The 20,532-nt window shown below is 38.0% G+C and overlaps 1 protein-coding gene across 2 annotated transcripts in view; it reads right to left on the reverse strand.

The window, feature by feature from the left end:
• The window catches only part of SCRN3 (secernin 3), a 37,097-nt gene that overhangs the window by 3,428 nt on the left and 13,137 nt on the right, over nt 1-20,532 (reverse strand). For both annotated transcript variants that reach the window (XM_055572190.1, XM_055572189.1), the window contains 2 exons: nt 11,012-11,174; nt 7,396-7,576 (listed from right to left, as the gene is read on the reverse strand). In XM_055572190.1, coding sequence (XP_055428165.1) covers nt 7,396-7,576; nt 11,012-11,174 — 344 coding nt within the window. The remainder of the gene's footprint in view (nt 1-7,395; nt 7,577-11,011; nt 11,175-20,532) is intronic.

The raw sequence follows: 20,532 nt of genomic DNA on the forward strand, positions 1-20,532 counted from the left end.
AGACAATAACAAATATGTAGTATTAGTCCATAAGCAAGAAACATAAAAGACAAATAACAGGTCAATTGAAATTTTTATATTAATTGTGAATAGGGAAGACTGATGAAAACTGGCTGAGCTATTTTTGTGAATTTGGATCTTCTATTTTTAAGACCAGCATTATCAGATTAAACAGGGGAATAGAATAGTAACATTCAAGGGAAAGAACAACTAAAAGAAAAGAGAATTTCTCTATGATTCCTTGTTTCAACAGGGGGTTAAAAAGGTCATGATTCTTATTGAAAGGAGCAATTTGAAGTTATTAATGAATTACCATCATCAGTTAAAGGGTAGGTACTGGTAGAGAATTATAAAAAGTGAGTATAATTTTAAAAATTTGAACCATTATAGAGCAGAACTCCATCATGATTCTTAACTTTGAGCTGTACTTCAATATGAAATTGTATGCAATTTTTTCCCCTCAAGAAACTCTGCATTCCATATCTGAACAAAAAATATATTTTGTTTATAAATGGTATTAGAATAATTTGGTCACCTCTTTGAAAAAGTTAGAGCCCTACTTCGTAACACCTGCAAAAATAAATTCCATATAAAGAACTATTTTTTCCAAATATACACATACATACTAGAACAAAATGCAGAGGTTATATTTATTTTAAGGTGAGGCAGGCCTTTTGAAGCATGAAATCAAAATGCCTTACAGCAACAAATATACTTGACTAAATTTTAAACTTTTGTCTGACAAAAAAGTTAAATAAACTGAGATTAAAAATTTGCTACCTAACAAAGTTATTCACATATTTTTTGTCTCTTTGGGGCAAAGGGCTAAACAATCAAGAATCACTTCAAAAACACGCTAAGGAATATAACAGGCAAATCCTTTAAGAAGAAATACCAAAGGGCAGTAAACATATGAGATTTTCAACTTCATTAGTAATCAAGAAATGGTAACAAACTACCAGTAGAACTGACTCTCCCTAAAACACAAAAGTAGTTATTTACACAGCCAGGACTAAAACCAAACTCTTGGACAGTTCTTCCCTCAAATTCTACTGTCTTTCCACTACTTTGTTGTCAATCAATATTTAATACCAGCTGGTTTTAGAAAAGGCAGAGGAATCAGAGGTCAAATTACCAACATCCGCTGGATCATCAAAAAAGCAAGAGAGTTCCAGAAAAACATCTATTTCTGCTTTATTGACTATGCCAAAGCCTTTGACTGTGTGGATCACAATAAACTGTGGAAAACTCAGAAAGAGATGGGAATACCAGACCACCTGACTTGCCTCTTGAGAAACCTATAAGCAGGTCTGGAAGCAACAGTTAGAACTGGACATGGAACAACAGACTGGTTCCAAATAGGAAAAGGAATACGTCAAGGTTGTATATTGTCACCCTGCTTATTTAACTTATATGCAGAGTACATCATGAGAAATGCTGGGCTGGAAGAAGCACAGGCTGGAATCAAGATTGCAGGGAGAAATATCAATAACCTCAGACATGCAGATGACACCAGGCTTATGGCAGAAAGTGAAGAGGAACTAAAAAGTCTCTTGATGAAAGTGAAAGAGAGTGAAAAAGTTGGCTTAAAGCTCAACATTCATAAAAGTAAGATCATGGCATCTGGTCCTATCCCTTCATGGGAAATAGATAGGGAAACAGTGGAAACAGTGTCAGATTTTATTTTTTGGGCTCCAAAATCACTGCAGATGGTGATTGCAGCCATGAAATTAAAAGACACTTACTCCTTGGAAGGAAAGTTATGACCAACCTAGATAGCATATTCAAAAGCAGAGACATTACTTTGCCAACAAAGGTCTGTCTAGTCAAGGCTATGGTTTTTCCAGTGGTCATGTATGGATGTGAGAGTTGGACTGTGAAGAAGGCTGAGTGCCAAAGAATTGATGCTTTTGAACTGTGGTGCTGGAGAAGACTCTTGCGAGTCCCTTGGACTGCAAGGAGATCTAACCAGTCCCTTCTAAAGGAGATCAGTCCTGGGTGTTCATTGGAAGGACTGATGCTGAGGCTGAAACTCCAGTACTTTGGCCACCTCATGTGAAGAGTTGACTCATTGGAAAAGACCCTGACGCTGGGAGGGACTGGGGGCAGGAGGAGAAGGGGACGACAGATGATGAGTTGCATCACTGACTTGATGCACATGAGTTTGGGTGAACTCCGGGAGTTGGTAATGGACAGACAAGGAGACCTGGCGTGCTGCGATTCATGGGGTTGCAACGAGTCGGACACGACTGAGTGACTGAGCTGAACTGAACTGAAGTAAACTCTAAAATAGTAACTTTTTAAAAATTTTATTTCAATGTTACTTGCAGAAATGTCAAAAAGCAATTTTATTTAGTTTAATGGGCATTTAGTAGTAATTCTACAAAACTCACACCCAGAACAGAAAAAGAAAAAAAATGTTACGCTCACAAGCAGTATTTAAGGGGAAAAGGGTGCTGACGGCTCTTGAGAACTATCGTGGGAAATGAGAGCAGTGCAGAGGCTGCTCAGGGAGGAGTGACGGGTACTCCCTCCAGAACAGACGTTCATGAAACATATCACTGAGAAACTTGAGCAAAGGCAAGAAGAACCAGAGGGTTCATCATTTTTCACAGTGCTGTGCTCAGTCAGGATGAGCCAAGCCCATGGAGGGAATGACACTTCTGACCCAGGGAACTGGGCCTGAGTCAGTGCACTTAATAGGCTCCTAGAACAAAACACTTGCCTCTCACTCCATACCACTTGGCTACAGAGAAAGTGTTTACACTGTAGGTCAGAGGTCAAACAAATTGGTCTCAGAAAAAGCAGTAGTGTCAAGTGTGCGTGCATGCTAAGTCGCTTCAATCACGTACGACTCTTTGTAACCCTATGGATGGTAGCCCGCCAGGCTTCTCTGTCCATGAGGTTCTCCAGGCAAGAACACTGGAGTGGGTTGCCATGTCCTCCTCCAGGGTAGTGTCAAGAACATATAACAAATAGAGGGTCTGGACAAAGCTCTCTGCTCTAAGCATAAGTTGGGGGGAGGGGAGAGCAGACAGAAAAGCATGACCACTATATAAACATACTACAGAAAAAGGAAAAAAAATAATTACCTGGGAGGAAAATGCATTTAATGCATTTAATGTAGAAAGAATGTAAATATATATACCTTGACAAAGTAAAAGTAATTATAGACAATAAAAATCAGAAGCTAGTAGAAGCAGGTGAGAAAAGGTATAAGATGGCCAATTTTTTCCTTCATTGCAAGGATTCAGTTGATAGTTTTATGAAAAGCCTTTAGGTAACCCTTCTGTTTCCTTCTAATCTATTTTTTTTATTTCTGGGGCAGAGAGGGAAGAGGGCAGGAAGGCTGAAGATGTATGGATATTATAGAATTGTCTCCCCATCTATCTATCTCCCCCTCAAAATATATATATCTACTTATTTTTGGAGATGAGATTTTGTGTGATATATTTAATCTTTTATAATACTTATGTTTAAAAGTATTATATAAGCATTATCATTTTGTAAAAAATTCAACTCATTGTAATTATTATTTTAAGTCTATGGAGTGTCAAGTCACTTACAGTTAAAATTAATCTGAGGGTACATGATCAAGAACATTATTTTAGAGACCAGGTTAACTCCCCTCCAGTAGTCTTATAATTTTTGGTGTGAGATACACTAAGCAAGCTACTTAAACTATCCAAGTTTCAGATTTATTAGGAATCAGCGAATAAAAATGGACAGAAATGGGTGAACTTAATTCACATGACCATTATATCTACTGCTGGGGCAAGAATCCCATAGAAGAAATGGAGTAGCCCTCATAATCAACAAGAGTCTGAAATGCAGTACTTAGCTGAAACCTTGAAAGCAGCAGAAAGATCTCTGTTCGTTTCCAAGGCAAACTATTCAACATAATTCAAGTCTATGTCCCAGCCACTGATGCTGAAGAAGCTGAAGTTGATCAGTTCTATAAAGACCTAGAAGACCTCCTAGAACTAACACCAAAAAAAGATGTCCTATTCATCATACGGGATTGGAATTCAAACGTGGGAAGTCAAGAGATACCTGGAGTAACAGACAAGTTTGGCCTTGGTGTACAAAACAAAGGCAAAGCCTAACAGAATTCTGCCAAGGGTATACACTGGTCATAGCAAATACCCTTTTTCAACAACCTAAGATAACAACTTTACACATGGACATCACCAAATGTCAATACCAAAATCAGACTGACTACATTCTTTGTAGCCAAAGATGGAGAAGCTGTATAGTCAGCAAAAACAAGACCTGGAGCTGACTGTGGCTCAGATCATCAGCTTCTCTTGGCAAAATTCAGGCTTAAACTAAAGAAAGTGGGGAAAACCACTAGGCCAGCCATGTATGACTTAAATCAAATCCCCTATGAATATACAGTGGAGATGAAAAATAGATTCAAGGGATTAGATCTAGTAAATAACGTGCCTGAAGAACTATGGACAGAGGTCCATAATATTGTACAGGAAACAGGAAACAAAACCATCCCAAATAAAAAGAAAAGCAAGAAGGCAAAATGGTTATCTGAGGAGGTTTTACAAATAGCCGAGGAAAGAAGAGAAGTGAAAGGAAAGGGAGAAAGGGAAAGATACAGCCAACTGAATGCAGAATACCAGAGAACAGCAAGGAGAGACAAGAAGGCCTTCTTGAATGAACAGTGCAAAGAAACAGAGGAAAACAACAGAAGGGGAAAGACTAGCTATCTCTTCAAGAAAATTGGAATATCAAAGGAACATTTCATCCAAAGATGGGCACAATAAAGGACACAAACAGTAAAGACCTAATACAAGCAGAAGAGACCAAGAAGAGATGGAAAGAACACACAGAGGAACTGTACAAAAAAAGATCTTAATGACCCGGATAACCACGATGGAGTGGTCACTCACCCAGAGCCAGACATCCTGGAGTGTGAAGTCAAGTGGGCCTGAGGAAGCACTGCTGTCAGTAAAGCTAGTGGAGGTGATGGGATTCCAGCAGAGCTATCTAAAATCCTAAAATATAATGCTATCAAAATGCTACACTTAATCAGTCAGTCAGTTCAGTTGCTCAGTCATGTCCAACTCTTTGCAACCCCATGGACTGCAGCACGCCAGGCCTCCCTGTCCAAAACCAACTCTCAGAGTTTACTCAAACTCATGTCCATTGACTCGGTGATACCATCCAACCATCTCATCCTCTGTCATCCCGTTCTCCTCCTGCCTTCAATCTTTCTCAGCATCAGGGTCTTTTCAAATGAGTCAGTTCTTCACATCAGGTGGCCAAAGTATTGGAGTCTCAGCTTCAGCATCGTCCTTCCAATGAATATTCAGGATTGATTTCCTTTAGGATGGACTGGTTGGATCTCCTTGCAGTCCAAGGGACTCTCAAGAGTCTTCTCCAACACCACAGTTCAAAAGCATCAATTCTTTGGTGCTCAGCTTTCTTTATAGTCCAACTCTCACTCAGCATGTCAGCAAATTTGGAAAACCCAGCCATGGCCACAGGACTGGAAAAGGTCAATCCTCATCCAAGTCCCAAGGAAGGGCAGTACTAAAGAATGTTCAAACCACCATCTCCTATGCTACTAAGGTTATGTTCAAAATCCTGCATGCTAGGCTTCAGCATTACGTGAACCAAGAGCTTCCAGATGTGCAAGCTGGGTTTAGAAAAGGCAGAGGAATCAGAGATCAAATTGTCAAACAGCTGGATCATAGAGAAAGCAAGGGAATTCCAGAAAAACATCTACCTCTGTTTCATTGACTATGTTAAAGCCTTTGACTGTGTGGATCATAACAAATTGTGGAAAACTCTTAAAGAGATAGGAATAACAGACCATCTTACCTGTCTACTGAGAAACCTGTATGCCGGTCAAGAAGCAACAGTTAGAACCTTGTATGGAACAACTAACTGGTTCAGGATTGAGAAAGGAGTACAAGACTGTTCATTGTCACCCTGTTTATTTAACTTACACGAAGAGCACATCATGAGAAATGCCATTCTGCATGAGTTACAAGCTGGAATCAAGATTGCTGGGAGAAATACCAACAACCTCAGATATGCAGATGATACCACACTCATGGCAGAAAGTGAAGAGAATAAGGGTGAAGGAGAAGAGTGAAAATCCTGACTTAAAACTAAATATTAAAGAAACTATGATCATGGTATCTGGCCCCATCACTTCATAGATGGGGAAAAAGGGGAAGCAGGGAGAGATTGCCTCTTCCTGGGCTTTAAAATCACTGCAGATGGTGAGTGCAGCCAGGAAACTAGAAGATGATTGCTTCTTGGCAGGAAAGCTATGACAACCTAGACAGTGTATTAAAAAGCAAAGACATCACTTTGTCAACAAAGGTCTGTATAGTCAAGGCTATGGTCTTTCCAGTAGTCATGTGTGGTTGTGAGAGCTGGACCGTAAAGAAGGCAGAGTGCTGAAGAATTGATGCTATCGAACTGTGGTCCTGTAGAAGACTTTTGAGAATCCCTTAGACAACAAAAAATTAAACCAGTCAATCTTAAAGGAAATCAACCCTGAATACTCATTGGAAGGACTAATGCTGAAGCTGAAGCGCCAATACTTTGGGCACTTGATGCACACAGCCAACTGATGGGAAAAGACCCTGATGCTGGGAAAGACTGAAGGCAGAAGAAGAGGGCAACAGAGGATGAGATGGTTGGATGGCATCACCGATGCAATGGACATAAACTTGGGCAAACTGCAGGAGTTGGTGAGGGACAGGGAAGCCTGGTGTGCTGCAGTCCATGGGGTCACGAAGAGTCGGACAAGACATGGCAACTCAACAACAACAACAACAACAACAACAATGGGGGTATTAATACTACCTACCTGATAAAGTGGTTGTGACGATTAAATGAAACATCCCATGTAACAGTTCCATGGTGTTATAGTTGTTCAATAAATCTTAGCTATTGTTAATATGCTTAATATAATAAATTGCTGTAAAAAATTCAAACTACATTCTTAACCATTATTTTTAACCAAAGGTCAAAAATAATATAAAGGCTTCCCAGGTGGCTCAGTGGTAGAGAATTGACCTGCCAGTGCAGGAGACACAGAAGATGTGAGTTCGATCCTTGGTTCGAAAGATCCCATGGAGGGGGAAATGGCAACCCTCTCCAGTATCCTTGCCTGGAAAATTCCATGGAGAGAGGAGCCTGATGGGCTACTGTCCATGAGGTCAAAAAGACCTGGTCATGACTGAGCGACTGAGCACACATACAAAAGTAATATAGTTCTATTTATAGTCTAACCATCTAAACTATTTTTAGACCTATTTTTATATAAAGGAAAGAAGGCTGACATTCCAAAGCTCAAAATATGAACTGAATCATACTTTAAGTTATTCTTCATGATAAACAGAAAAGATAATCTAACCATACCGTCTTATTATCCAGTATTTCCAAGGCCTGTTGATGTTTTTGGTAGAGTGGATGTCTTCTGTCAGGCTTAATGTTAAATTGTAGCTTCTTTCCAACTGAATCTTCAAGTTCAAATGTAGGTGAACTGGTGTTCAATAGTTGTGAAATATTTGGCACAAATATGAAAGGCTTAAAAACAGATCTAGAAGAAAAGGTATTAAGTTGGTATGTGTGATATAAAAATATTCAGCATTATTCTAAATCTTCTATGATTCCCTCCAATTTTTACTCATTTATAACATACTGATTGTTCCTGTCATACTAGTTTTACCTGTGCCTATCTTCCTTGGTATGCTAGGATCTTCTTTTGGGGCAAGGGACATGCTTTATTTAGCCTTGAATTCCCATGAACCTAACAAAGGGCCTGGCATATAAACAGTGTCAAGTTAAATTATGATTCATTTTTTACTGCAGACTCCACAGTTGGAGGGTAAGAACAATCCCTAGTGCAATATATTGAGGATTAGGATATGTGATGAAAATAAACAGAAGTATTAATAAAGGGTCCACAAGTTTCATTCCATTTGCTTGAAGATATCTTTAGTAAGATGAAAGATAAGAGATAGCAAACATAAGATCATTTCTAAATGTAATGTGCATTATGTTTTATGAGAGATACCAACAATTTTAATCAAGATATAAATCAAGATAGCCTGTATAATCCTCCTTGATAAAGCTTGAACTATTGATATTTTAAGTTTGACATGTATTTTATAGATTATTAAACCTTTTTACTCTTCAGTTCAGTTCAGTCAGTTCAGTCGCTCAGTTGTGTCCGACTCTTTGCGATCCCATGAATCGCAGCATGCCAGGCCTCCCTGTCCATCACCAACTCCCGGAGTTCACTCAGACTCACATCCATTGAGTCAGTGATGCCATCCAGCCATCTCATCCTCTGTCGTCCCCTTCTCCTCCTGCCCCCAATCCCTCCCAGCATCAGAGTCTTTTCCAATGAGTCAACTCTTCACATGAGGTGGCCAAAGTACTGGAGTTTCAGCTTTAGCATCGTTCCTTCCAAAGAAATCCCAGGGCTGATCTCCTTCAGAATGGACTGGTTGGATCTCCTTGCAGTCCAAGGGACTCTCAAGAGTCTTCTCCAACACCACAGTTCAAAAGCATCAATTCTTCGGCGCTCAGCCTTCTTCACAGTCCAACTCTCACATCCATACATGACCACAGGAAAACCATAGCCTTAACTAGATGGACCTTTGTTGGCAAAGTAATGTCTCTGCTTTTGAATATGCTATCTAGGTTGGTCATAACTTTCCTTCCACAGAGTAAGCGTCTTTTAATTTCATGGCTGCAGTCACCATCTGCAGTGATTTTGGAGCCCCCCCAAAATAAAGTCTGACACTGTTTCCACTGTTTCCCCATCTATTTCCCATGAAGTGATGGGAACGGATGCCATGATCTTTGTTTTCTGAATGTTAAGCGTTAAGCCAACTTTTTCACTCTCCACTTTCACTTTCATCAAGAGGCTTTTTAGTTCCTCTTCACTTTCTGCCATAAGGGTGATGTCATCTGCATATCTGAGGTTATTGATATTTCTCCCAGCAATCTTGATTCCAGCTTGTGCTTCTTCCAGCCCAGCGTTTCTCATGATGTACTCTGCATATAAGTTAAATAAGCAGGGTGACTATATACAGCCTTGATGTACTCCTTTTCCTATTTGGAACCAGTCTGTTGTTCCATGTCCAGTTCTAACTGTTGCTTCCTGACCTGCATACAGATTTCTCAAGAGGCAGGTCAGGTGGTCTGGTATTCCCATCTCTTTCAGAATTTTCCACAGTTTATTGTGATCCACACAGTCAAAGGCTTTGGCATAGTCAATAAACCGGAAATAGATGTTTTTCTGGAACTCTCTTGCTTTTTTGTGATCCAGTGGATGTTGGCAATTTGATCTCTGGTTCCTCTGCCTTTTCTAAAACCAGCTTGAACATCAGGAAGTTCATGGTTCACGTATTGCTGAAGCCTGGCTTGGAGAATTTTGAGCATTACTTTACTAGCATGTGAGATGAGTGCAATTGTGCAGTAGTTGGAGCATTCTTTGGCATTGCCTTTCTTTGGGACTGGAATGAAAACTGACCTTTTCCAGTCCTGTGGCCACTGCTGAGTTTTCCAAATTTGCTGGCATATTCAGTGCAGCACTTTCACAGCATCATCTTTCAGGATTTGAAATAGCTCAACTGGAATTCCATCACCTCCACTAGCTTTGTTTGTAGTGATGCTTTCTAAGGCCCACTTGACTTCCCATTCCATGATGTCTGGCTCTAGGTCAGTGATCACACCATCGTAATTATCTTGGTCGTAAAGATCTTTTTTGTACAGTTCTTCTGTGTATTCTTGCCACCTCTTCTTAATATCTTCTGGTTCTGTTATGTCCATACCATTTCTGTCCTTTATCGAGCCCATCTTTGCATGAAATGTTCCCTTGGTATCTCTAATTTTCTTGAAGAGATCTCTAATCTTTCCCATTCTGTTGTTTTCCTCTATTTCTTTGCATTGATCGCTGAGGAAGGCTTTCTTATCTCTTCTTGCTCTTCTTTGGAACTCTGCATTCAGATGCTTATATCTTTCCTTTTCTCCTTTGCTTTTCGCTTCTCTTCTTTTCACAGCTATTTGTAAGGCCTCCCCAGACAGCCATTTTGCTTTTTTGCATTTCTTTTCCATGGGGATGGTCTTGATCCCTGTCTCCTGTACAATGTCATGCACCTCATTCCATAGTTCATCAGGCACTCTATCTATCAGATCTAGTCCCTTAAATCTATTTGTCACTTCCACTGTATAATCATAAGGGATTTGATTTAGGTCATACCTGAATGGTCTAGTGGTTTTCCCTACTTTCTTCAATTTCAGTCTGAATTTGGTCATAAGGAGTTCATGATCTGAGCCACAGTCAGCTCCTGGTCTTGTTTTTGCTGACTGTGTAGAGCTTCTCCATCTTTGGCTGCAAAGAACATAATCAATCTGATTTCGGTGTTGACCATCTGGTGATGGCCACGTGTAGAGTCTTCTCTTGTGTTGTTGGAAGAGGGTGTTTGCTATGACCAGTACATTTTCTTGGCAAAACTCTATTAGTCTTTGCCCTGCTTCATTCCGTATTCCAAGGCCAAATTTGCCTGTTACTCCAGGTGTTTCTTGACTTCCTACTTTTGCATTCCAGTTGCCTATAATGAAAAGGACATCCTTTTTGGGTGTTAGTTCTAAAAGGTCTTGTAGGTCTTCATAGAACCGTTCAACTTCAGCTTCTTCAGCTTTACTCTTACTAATCATCTAATATTTAATATGGAAATCTGCATAAGAAAAGCTATCTACTTTCTTTTCTTGACAATTTTAAATACATTTGGGGAAAGAGGGGATAGGAATAACTGTGTACCAGAAACAATAAACATTTTCATCCCATAAGAATGAGAACAGTTATATAACACATATGCAATGGCAGACTAAAACCTGAATAAAACATTCAGTAGAAAATTTTTGTCATATTGGTGCAACAAAAATTTAGCCTGACAAAATCATGACCAGACTAATGACTCTACCCCAGTCCCTGCCTGGTTTATACTATTTGTGACTTTACCTCTCAGGATCAGGAGTCCCTGTAAAGAAGTGAATGCAAGGAAGGTTGGAATCTTGAGGTAAAATAGAAACCATGCTTGCAGTGGTCAGGAATTCTCCCTCCATATTAATGCCACTTGGTTTATCTCGGAGAATCTCCACCATTGTTTCATAAGTTATGTTTCCTAGGGAAATAAATTTTAAGACCATCAAATACATATGCATTTGTAAACTGGTATCCTGCAATTATGTACTGCTTTCTCTATTGATAATATATAACATGAGATACTGGTTTAGGTATTAAGTAAGATTGACTATAAGCAAATTTTGTATCATAACTGTTAGACTCACTGGGCTGTCACAAGGAAGATTTTTTTTTAATATAAAATAAACAAAATTTCAAAACATCATAACAGGATAAATCTGTTATTTCTTAAGAAGAAGAAATCAATAATACAAAATACACTCAATCTCATTGCCCTTCCAAAATTTTTTAAGGGGTATGTAGTTAGCAATTAGCTAACAATGTCAGTAAGTATTATCTGAGTCTATCCATTCTAGGAACCAAATATTAAGAAAATATTGTGTTTAGTTTCCAATATTACAAAAGATGTTCTTTACAAAATAACAAATTATTTTTCCTGTAATAATTTATATGTCTGACATTAATACTCTTTTATGAAAACCTGAGTGGGAATCAAGGAGATGAAAGACATTATTGGCTAGTGGAACTTGTATGTACACAGTTCTGTCAGACTACTTCAAAAGTCTAAATGTCCATTGTGCATGATAAATATAAATGCATTATATTTTGTTTTCTGCTTTCAAAGGTAAAGTTTGGTATTTTAAGATTTTTTTTGAGAAAAACAGAAATAAAATATATTTTATCTTTTTACCAAACACAACATGTCCATGGTTACAGAGAGCCTCAGAATCCTGTATTTGGAAGGCATTTCTGCCAAAAAATTTAAAAAGCCCAGCATGCCTTCAGACAGCTCTGCTCCATTCTACAAATGTTTATGTGGCTTAGGATCTCTCATGACAGGATGGATAACCTTACCCCTCCACAATGCAGTCCTCCAAGAGTAGCCAAAATATCTTCTTCTCACATGATAATGATTCTGGTCTCCAAAATTTATGACTCTCTATTCTCCCTGAATCACATTAAAACTCCTTCAAATTAAAACTTCTACCAAACTTAAGTGAAATAACATTTTCCTATCTTTCATCTGCATCGGTCCTACCTTTTGTCTATCTCTGCCATTAGACTATAAATTTCTGATCTTTTGTCAGGTATTTGTCAGAGGTAGGTATTGTTCCTACCTCTGCAATTAGATTACAAATTCTCTAAAGACAAAAATGGGACTTTCTCTCTTTAGTTCTCATTCATTCAACAAATTTATTGAACACCTATTAAATGTCAGGCATTTTCCTAGGCTATGGATAAATACAGTAATCTAATTTACACTTGGGTTTACTTAGGAATTTAATATTTGATAAGATTGGTTGGCACTTCAAATCAGTAGACAAAATATAATTCATTTAAAAAATGGTACTGACAGAAAACTTTACTCAATACTGTATAATGGCCAATATGGGAAAAGAATCTTAAAAAAAAGTATGTGTGTATATACACACATACATACATATAACTGATTCACTTTGCTGTACAACTGAAACTAACACATTATAACTATACTCCATTAAAAATTTTTTAAAACAAGTGGTGCTAAGATCATTGGGTAATCATTTGAGAAGTGATTTAAAAAAAAAAAGCTGCAATCCTAATTCATACATTATTTTAGAATAATTCCAGAAGAATTATAATATAAATTTTAAAAATAAAACTATAAGATGTAGATAACTATTTCTGGTACAGTGGAAATGGCCTTTCTAAAAGCATGACATCAAAGATAAAAACCATATAAGAACAATTCTGCATGGGACATTTTATTACTAGCTTTCCATTACTATTCTTTTTCCCCTTTTATCCTTTCTTGCCTTCTTTAATTTTTTCAAGTATTTATTATTCTATTTCTACCAGTTAGCTTATTTGTACATTTATTCTTATTTTCTCTTGACTTTATATATTACAGTCTGTCTTAAATTAGTTCTTCACCCCTTAGTTAATACAAGGACCTTGTAACACTTTTACTCCAATTACTGCTTCCTGTCTTTTGTGCTATTTCTCATATATTTAATTCTACTGTATTCATCTGGGTCTTTGAAAAGCAGATGCCAATTCTATGTACAAAGCTTTTGAGAGAGAGAACCGAATTTCAGTCTGGCTTCAATAAACTTGGCTTGATGATTTATATTTTTTGAAATACACAAAGGCTTTTTTTAAACTTTATTTCATATTGGACTATAGCTGCTTATTTAACTTATATGCAGAGTACATCATGTGAAATGTCGGGCTGGATGAAGCACAAACTGAAATCAAGATTGCCACGAGAAATATCAATAACCTCAGATATGCAGATTACACCACCCTTATGGCAGAAAGCAAAGAGGAACTAAACAGTCTCTTGATGAAAGTGAAAGAGGAGAGTGGAAAAGCTGGCTTAAAACTCAACATACAAAAAACAAAGATAATGGCATCCAGTCCCATCACTTCATGGCAAATAGAAGGGGAAACAATGGAAACAGTGGTAGACTTTATTTTGGGGGGCTCCAAAATCACTGCAGATGGTGACTGCAGCCATGAAATTAAAAGATGCTTGCTCCTTGAAAAAAAAGCTATGACAAACCTAGATAGCATATTAAAAACCAGAGACATTACTTTGCTGACAAAGGTCCGTCTAGTCAAAGCTATGGTTTTTCCAGCAGTCATGTAGGGATGTGAGAATTGGACTATAAAGAAAGCTGAACACCAAAGAATTGATGCTTTTGAACTGTAGTGTTGAAGACTCTTGAGAGTCCCTTGAACAACAAGAAGATCAAACCAGTCAATCCTAAAGGATATCAGTCCTGAATATTCATTGGAAGGACTGATGCTACCTGATGTGAAGAACTGACTGGGAAAGATGCTGATGGTGGAAAAGATTGAAGGCAGAAGGAGAAGGGGATGACAGAAAATGAGATGGTTGGATGGCATCACCAACTCTATGGACATGAGTTTGAGCGAGCTCCGGGAGTTGGTGATGGACAGGGAAGCCTGGCATGCTGCAGTTGCAAAGAGTCAGACACGACTGAGTGATGAACTGACTGAACTGACAGCTGATTAATAATGCTGTGATAGTTTCAAACAGACAGCAAAAGAACTCAGCCATACATATACATGTATTCATTCTCCTCCAAACTCCCCTCCTATTCAGGATGCCACATAACTGCACAGAGTTCCCTTTCAATACAGTAGGTCCTCATTGATTATCCATTTTAAATATAGCAGTGTGTAAATGTATAAAGATTTTATGAGGGAAAATGCCTATGAGAGAAAATGACAAGCAATCCAGACTGCAACTGAAGTCTGAACCTGGGTTTAATAGGGAAGGAAGAAAGATTGAGTGAAAGTGACCTAGACTAACATGCCATCTAAGGAAAGTTTGCAAGGCTCTCAGGAAGTCCTTGACCCAAAGTCAGACATCAGAAGAGTTCAATGACCCCAGGCATGGGGCTGCCTTAGTCTCCCTGATGCTTTCAGTCATTGACCAAGAGCAGCCTTCAGGAAGCGAAGGCTTAGTACTATACAAAGTCAACACACAACAGAACTTGAGCACAGCAGCTATGGTCATTGGTCATAAAATTATTATCAGTTCAGTTCAGTTCAGTCACTCAGTCGTGTCCGACTCTTTGCGACCCCATGAACTGCAGCACACCATGCCTCCCTGTCCATCACCAACTCCCAGAGTCCACCCAAACCCATGTCCATTGTGTTGGTGATGCCATCCAGCCATCTCATCCTCTGTCATCCCCTTCTCCTCCTGCCTTCAATCTTGCCCAGCATCAGGGTCTTTCCAAATGAGTCAGCTCTCCGCATCAGGTGGCCAAAGTATTGGAGTTTCAGCTTCAATATCAGTCCCTCCAATGAACATCCAGGACTGATCTCCTTTAGGATGGACTGGTTGGATCTCCTTGCAGTCCAAGGGACTCTCAAGAGTCTTCTCCAACACCACAGTTCAAAAGCATAAATTCTCTGGCGCTCAGCTTTCTTTATAGTCTGGCTCTCACATCTATACATGACTACTGGAAAAACCATAGCCTTGACTAGACAGACCTTTGTTGGCAAAATAATGTCTCTGCTTTTTAATATGCTGTCTATGTTGGTGATAACTTTCCTTCCAAGGAGCAAGCATCTTTTAATTTCATGGCTGCAATCATCATCCACAGTGATTTTGAAGCCCAGAAAAATAAAGTCAGCCACTGTTTCCCCATCTATTTGAAATGAAGTGATGGGACTGGATGCCATGATCTTAGTTTTCTGAATGTTGAGCTTTAAGCCAACTTTTTGACTCTATTTATTTAGTTTTACCCACACATTTACTGTTTCTTTTACTCTTTATTTAGTTTTACCCACACATTTACTGTTTCTTTTACTCTTTATTCACTCTCGCCCACCTTGCTTCTAAGATCATTTTTCCTGAAGAATAACTCAGTATTTCTTTTAGTACCAATTGATTTGTTGTTGTCATTGTTATTCAGTTGCTAACTTGTGTCCAACTCTTTGCAACCCCATAGACTGCAGCACACCAGGCTTCCCTGCCCTTCACTATCTCCTGGAGTTTGCTCAGACTCATGTCCTTTGAGTTGGTGATGCCATTTAATCATCTCATCCTCTGGAGTCCCTTTCCCCTCTGCCCTCAATCTTTCCCAGCATCAAGGTCTTTTCCAATGAGTCAGCTCTTCACATCAGATGGCCAAAACATTGGAGCTTCAGCCTCAGCATCAGTCCTTCCAATGAATATTCAGGACTGATTTCCTTTAGGATTGAGTGGTTTGATCTCCTTTCTGTCTAGGGGACTCTCAAGAGTCTTCACTAGCATCACAATTAGAAGACATCAGTTCTTCAGCACTCAGCCTTCTTTATGGTCCAACTCTAACATCCATGCATGATTACTGAAAAAAAAAACCATAGCTTTGACTATATGGACCTTTGTCAGCAAAGTGATGTCTTTGCTTTTTAACACACTGTCTAGGTTTGTCATAGCTTTTCTTCCAAAGAGCAAATGTCTTTTCATTTCATGGTTACAGTCTCCGTCTGCAACGATTTAGGAGCTCAAGAAAATAAAATCTGTCACCGTTTCCACTCTTCCCCATCTATTTGCCATGAAGTGATGAGACTGGATGCCATGATCTTAGTTTTTGTTGAGTTTTAAGTCAGCTTTTTCACTCTTCTCTTCTTTCACCTTCATCAAGAAGCTCTATAGTTTCTCTTTGCTTTCTGCCATTAGAGTGCTATCATCTGCATATCTGAGGTTGTTGATATTTCTCCTGGCAATCTTGATTCCAGCCAATTGGTTAGTGATGAATTCTCTCAAATTTTAGTCCAACTTCATTTCTGTAGTATATTTGCACTGGATATGGAATTCTAAATTGGTAATAATTATTTTTCTTTATCACTTTAAAGGTGTCATTTTACAGTCTTCTAGATTCTTTCCCTTCTGTTGAAGGCAAAGGTTTTCTGCCAGTCATATTTGATGCTTTGAAGGTAATATATATTTTCTCTCTGACTGCTTTTAGGATTTTCTGTTTATTTCCTTCTTCAACAATCTTATTACGATAGGCCCAGGTGTGGTATCCTTTTATTTATCCTTGGGATTTGTAGAGCTTCATTAAACTGTGACTTGCCAACTTTTATTAATTTGGGAAAATTCTTGGCCAGTATCTCTTCAAATCTTGCCTTTTGCCCATCCATATTCTCTCTCACCTTTCCTATTGGGGCTCCAACTACATACATGTTAGACCTTTTCAATAGGTCCTATATGGCTTTCCCACTCCTGCCTGTATTTTCCAAAGCCTTATCTCTGTTTCAAGCAGAAATTTTCTACTGATATTCCAATTCACTAATTTTTTTCTTCTGCTATGTCTCATAAGTTATTATACTGAATTCTCAGTAATTATAAATTTACAGTTCTAAAAACTAAGATCAAGACATCCAGTCCCATCACTTCATGGCAAATTGAAGGGGAAAAAAATGGAAGCAGTGACAGATTTTATTTTCTTGGGCTCCAAAATCACTGCAGATGGTGACTGCAGCCAAGAAATTAAGACACTCCTTGGAAGGAAAGCCACGACAAACCTAGACAGCATATTAAAAAGCCAAGACATCACCTTGCCAACAAAGGTTCATCTAGTAAAAGCTATGGTTTTTGCAGTAGTCATGTATGGATATGAGAGATGAACCATAAAGAAGGCTGAGTGCTGAAGAATTGGTGCCTTTGAATTTGGTGTTGGAGAAGACACTTGACAGTCCCTTGGACAGCAAGGAGATGAAACCAGTCAATCCTAAAGGAAATCAGCCCTGAATATTCATTGAAAGGACTGATGCTGAAGCTGAAGCTCCAATACTCTGGCCACCTGATGCACCTCTCACTGGAAAAGATCCTGATGCTGGGAAAGACTGAAGGTAAAAGGAGAAGGGGGAGGCAGAGGATGAGATGGTTAGATAGCATCACCAACTCATGGACATGAATTTGAGCAAACTCCAGGAGATAGTGGAAAACAGGGAAACCCAGCGTGCTGCAGTCCATGAGGTCACAGTCAGATGCGACTTAGCGACTGAACAACAACAGTTCTTTTATTTCCACTTGGTTCTCTTTTCTAGATTTCAGTTCTCTGATGAAATTCTCCATCTTCTCATCTAGTTTTTTTAAACGTATAAAACATATTAATTTAAAAGTCTGTATCCAATAAAACTAATTGCAGATAACCAGTGGGTCAGTTTCTACTGTCTTTCTCTTGATTTTCAGTCATTTGGTCCATTTTTTGGCATATCTGATAACTTTTTAATTAAATGTTGGACACTATAGATGAAAATTTGTAGAGGCTCTGCGTGATATTTTCCTCCACAGAAGATTCTGGCAAACAGATGGAATATACATAGATTACCTATTGATCCAGCTGAGACTGGTCTATTCTCTGTCCATTCTTATTTCTAAGGTACAGCGTTTCTGGGGTTTCAACTGAAAGCCTAGGGTATTTCTCAGGCCCCTTCTTGGTTGTTCATCAAATCCAATTTTTGTCCCTAAGACCTTGTAAGACTGCCAAAATCTCTACTTAACTTTGTAAGGTCTTAGTGACTACTCATCCTACATACACACTGCATAGAAGTCAGCAAGTGCTATGAGGAGAAATAGTGACATAGAAGGTCAGACTCTTCTCAGAGTGCAGATGGTCTTTTTCCAATTTCCTGGATCTAGGCCCCTCATGTTCTAACTGTTTCCAGGCCTTCAAACAGTGGTTTTATTCTTCCAGCTTTTATAGTTATTCTTGGGAAGAGGCTAGTCCAGGACTAGCTACCCCTTGTTAACCAGAAGCAGATGTTCAGCTTTGTGCTTTTAACCAACTCAGATTTTGTGCCTTTCATTTATTAAATATGTCTCTTTTCGCCCTCAAGCAGTATCAATTTCTTAATAACAGTAATGAATATGGTAGATCCATACTGTAACAAGTATATTTAAAAAAACACAAAACATAAAGTTCCTGCCATCACATAAAATATTTTCAGACACTTATATGTAAATGTTTAGTTACTGCATTAAAATTAGTCCTAAAGAAAAAAATAACTTTCAATTAACACAGTTGGTTGACCACAGGTATTTGTTTCTTCTCTTTCCAAATCCTACTACAATGACAGCAAAGGAATAAAAAAATGAAATTACTTACACGGACAAATAAAGCATGAAAAGCAAGAAATTCCCCTCATTCCCATGATATATGGGAATAATTAAAAGAAATAAGTTTACATCAAGTCAGTACCCAAATTGTGATTCTGTGACATTTCAAATTAAAATAAAATTGATTTCCATATAAAACAATCTAGTGTTCCATCCTCATTTAATCACTCAAACTACCAACTGCTTTGTGTTAATAGCAAATTTTCACTTCCTCCATAACATAGCTATGACTTCGAATTCAAGAAAAATAATGTGTAGATAATCTGTTACAGGAGCAATACCTTTCTGTTAATTTAGGGAAATGCAGGGAGAAACAAAAAAAGTATATATCTGAAAACAATCCTTAATAATAAAACTAGACAATAAAGCAAAAGCCATCCACACCTATCAGACACATAGCTTCTGCACCCAGTGAGATCGTAGAATGATTCAAACATAAATTCGTATAAGTAGCAAGTTTTGATGAAAACAGTGTCAGAACCATAACACTGAGATAAGACAGGTATTATGAAAATGTTTTCTGTGTTCAAAACCTACAATTCTCAAAATGAAAGAAGGATTTACATGATCACTTGAGTAGGATAGCTATAAGTAATCCACTAGCAAGCATTGAATAAGTACTGAGACTGCCGTGGCAGGGTTCACGAAAATGAATGCAAAACACAGGGTACAATCTTATTGCGATTTAAACTAGTCATTTAAAATACATGAGTGAATGTAGATACAATTTGGACATACATGCAGCACAGTTAATAGCTATCAGGTAGGAAGACAAATAGGCTCTTCCATCTAGAAAAATCATAGGAAAAATTAGCTATAATATTCTAGTAGACAATTTTCTATAAAAGTACTGGAAAGACATTTATTCCTTTGGCAAAGCACAGAAAGCTGGATGAATTGTACTTCATACTTGGAGGAAAAAGAAGTTTCATGTCAGACACATCTATTACTATAATCATGTATGCATGTCAAATCTATAATTCAGTCATTTTGTAGTTAAATATAATAAGTTATTACACTGCGGTAGCTAATTGATTTATAATTTTTTCTACTATTTTTTATTCCTTTTATCCAATCACCCTAAACCTTACAATTCTTGACATTTTTCTGTCTGGCTTAGTTATGTGTTGATATTCTTAATTTTTTCAGAATACCTGCTAATTTTATATCCTAACCCTTTAGGTTTATTGCCACAAAAAAAAAAAAAAAAAAAAAAGGCACAATAATGATCATCGTTAAACTATCTGCAAGTTAGATAGTTCAATTCAATTTACAAGCCTTTGTTAACAACAATAAAAAAACTTACTAAGCATACATATACACTAGTGCAGACACTGAACTAGCTGCTGAGAAAAATGTGAGGACAAATAAGAGTCTTTTTTTTTTTTTTTAAAGTTTCATACAGGAGATAAGTGAAGAGCACAAACACAGTTTCCTCATTTGTAAAATGAAGATAATACCTACTTACCATGGTTGCTTGAAGAAAATAGTGTAAGCACTTAGCACAGTGTCTAGCCTTTGATACACTTTTTAAATAAATAGGAGTAGGTACTGTTGCAACCATTACTCCATCTCTACTTTTACAATAATGGTCACCATAAAATCAAAACCCTTAGAGTAACAAGGTTTAGTGTTTTCTACATCTCGATCCACATGGAAAAAAAGACACTTCAAATAACCTACTTATAAAATAACAAACTAACATTAA

The sequence above is a fragment of the Bubalus kerabau genome, chromosome 3 (genome assembly GCF_029407905.1).
Source record: "Bubalus kerabau isolate K-KA32 ecotype Philippines breed swamp buffalo chromosome 3, PCC_UOA_SB_1v2, whole genome shotgun sequence".
Classification (NCBI taxonomy): domain Eukaryota; kingdom Metazoa; phylum Chordata; class Mammalia; order Artiodactyla; family Bovidae; genus Bubalus; species Bubalus kerabau.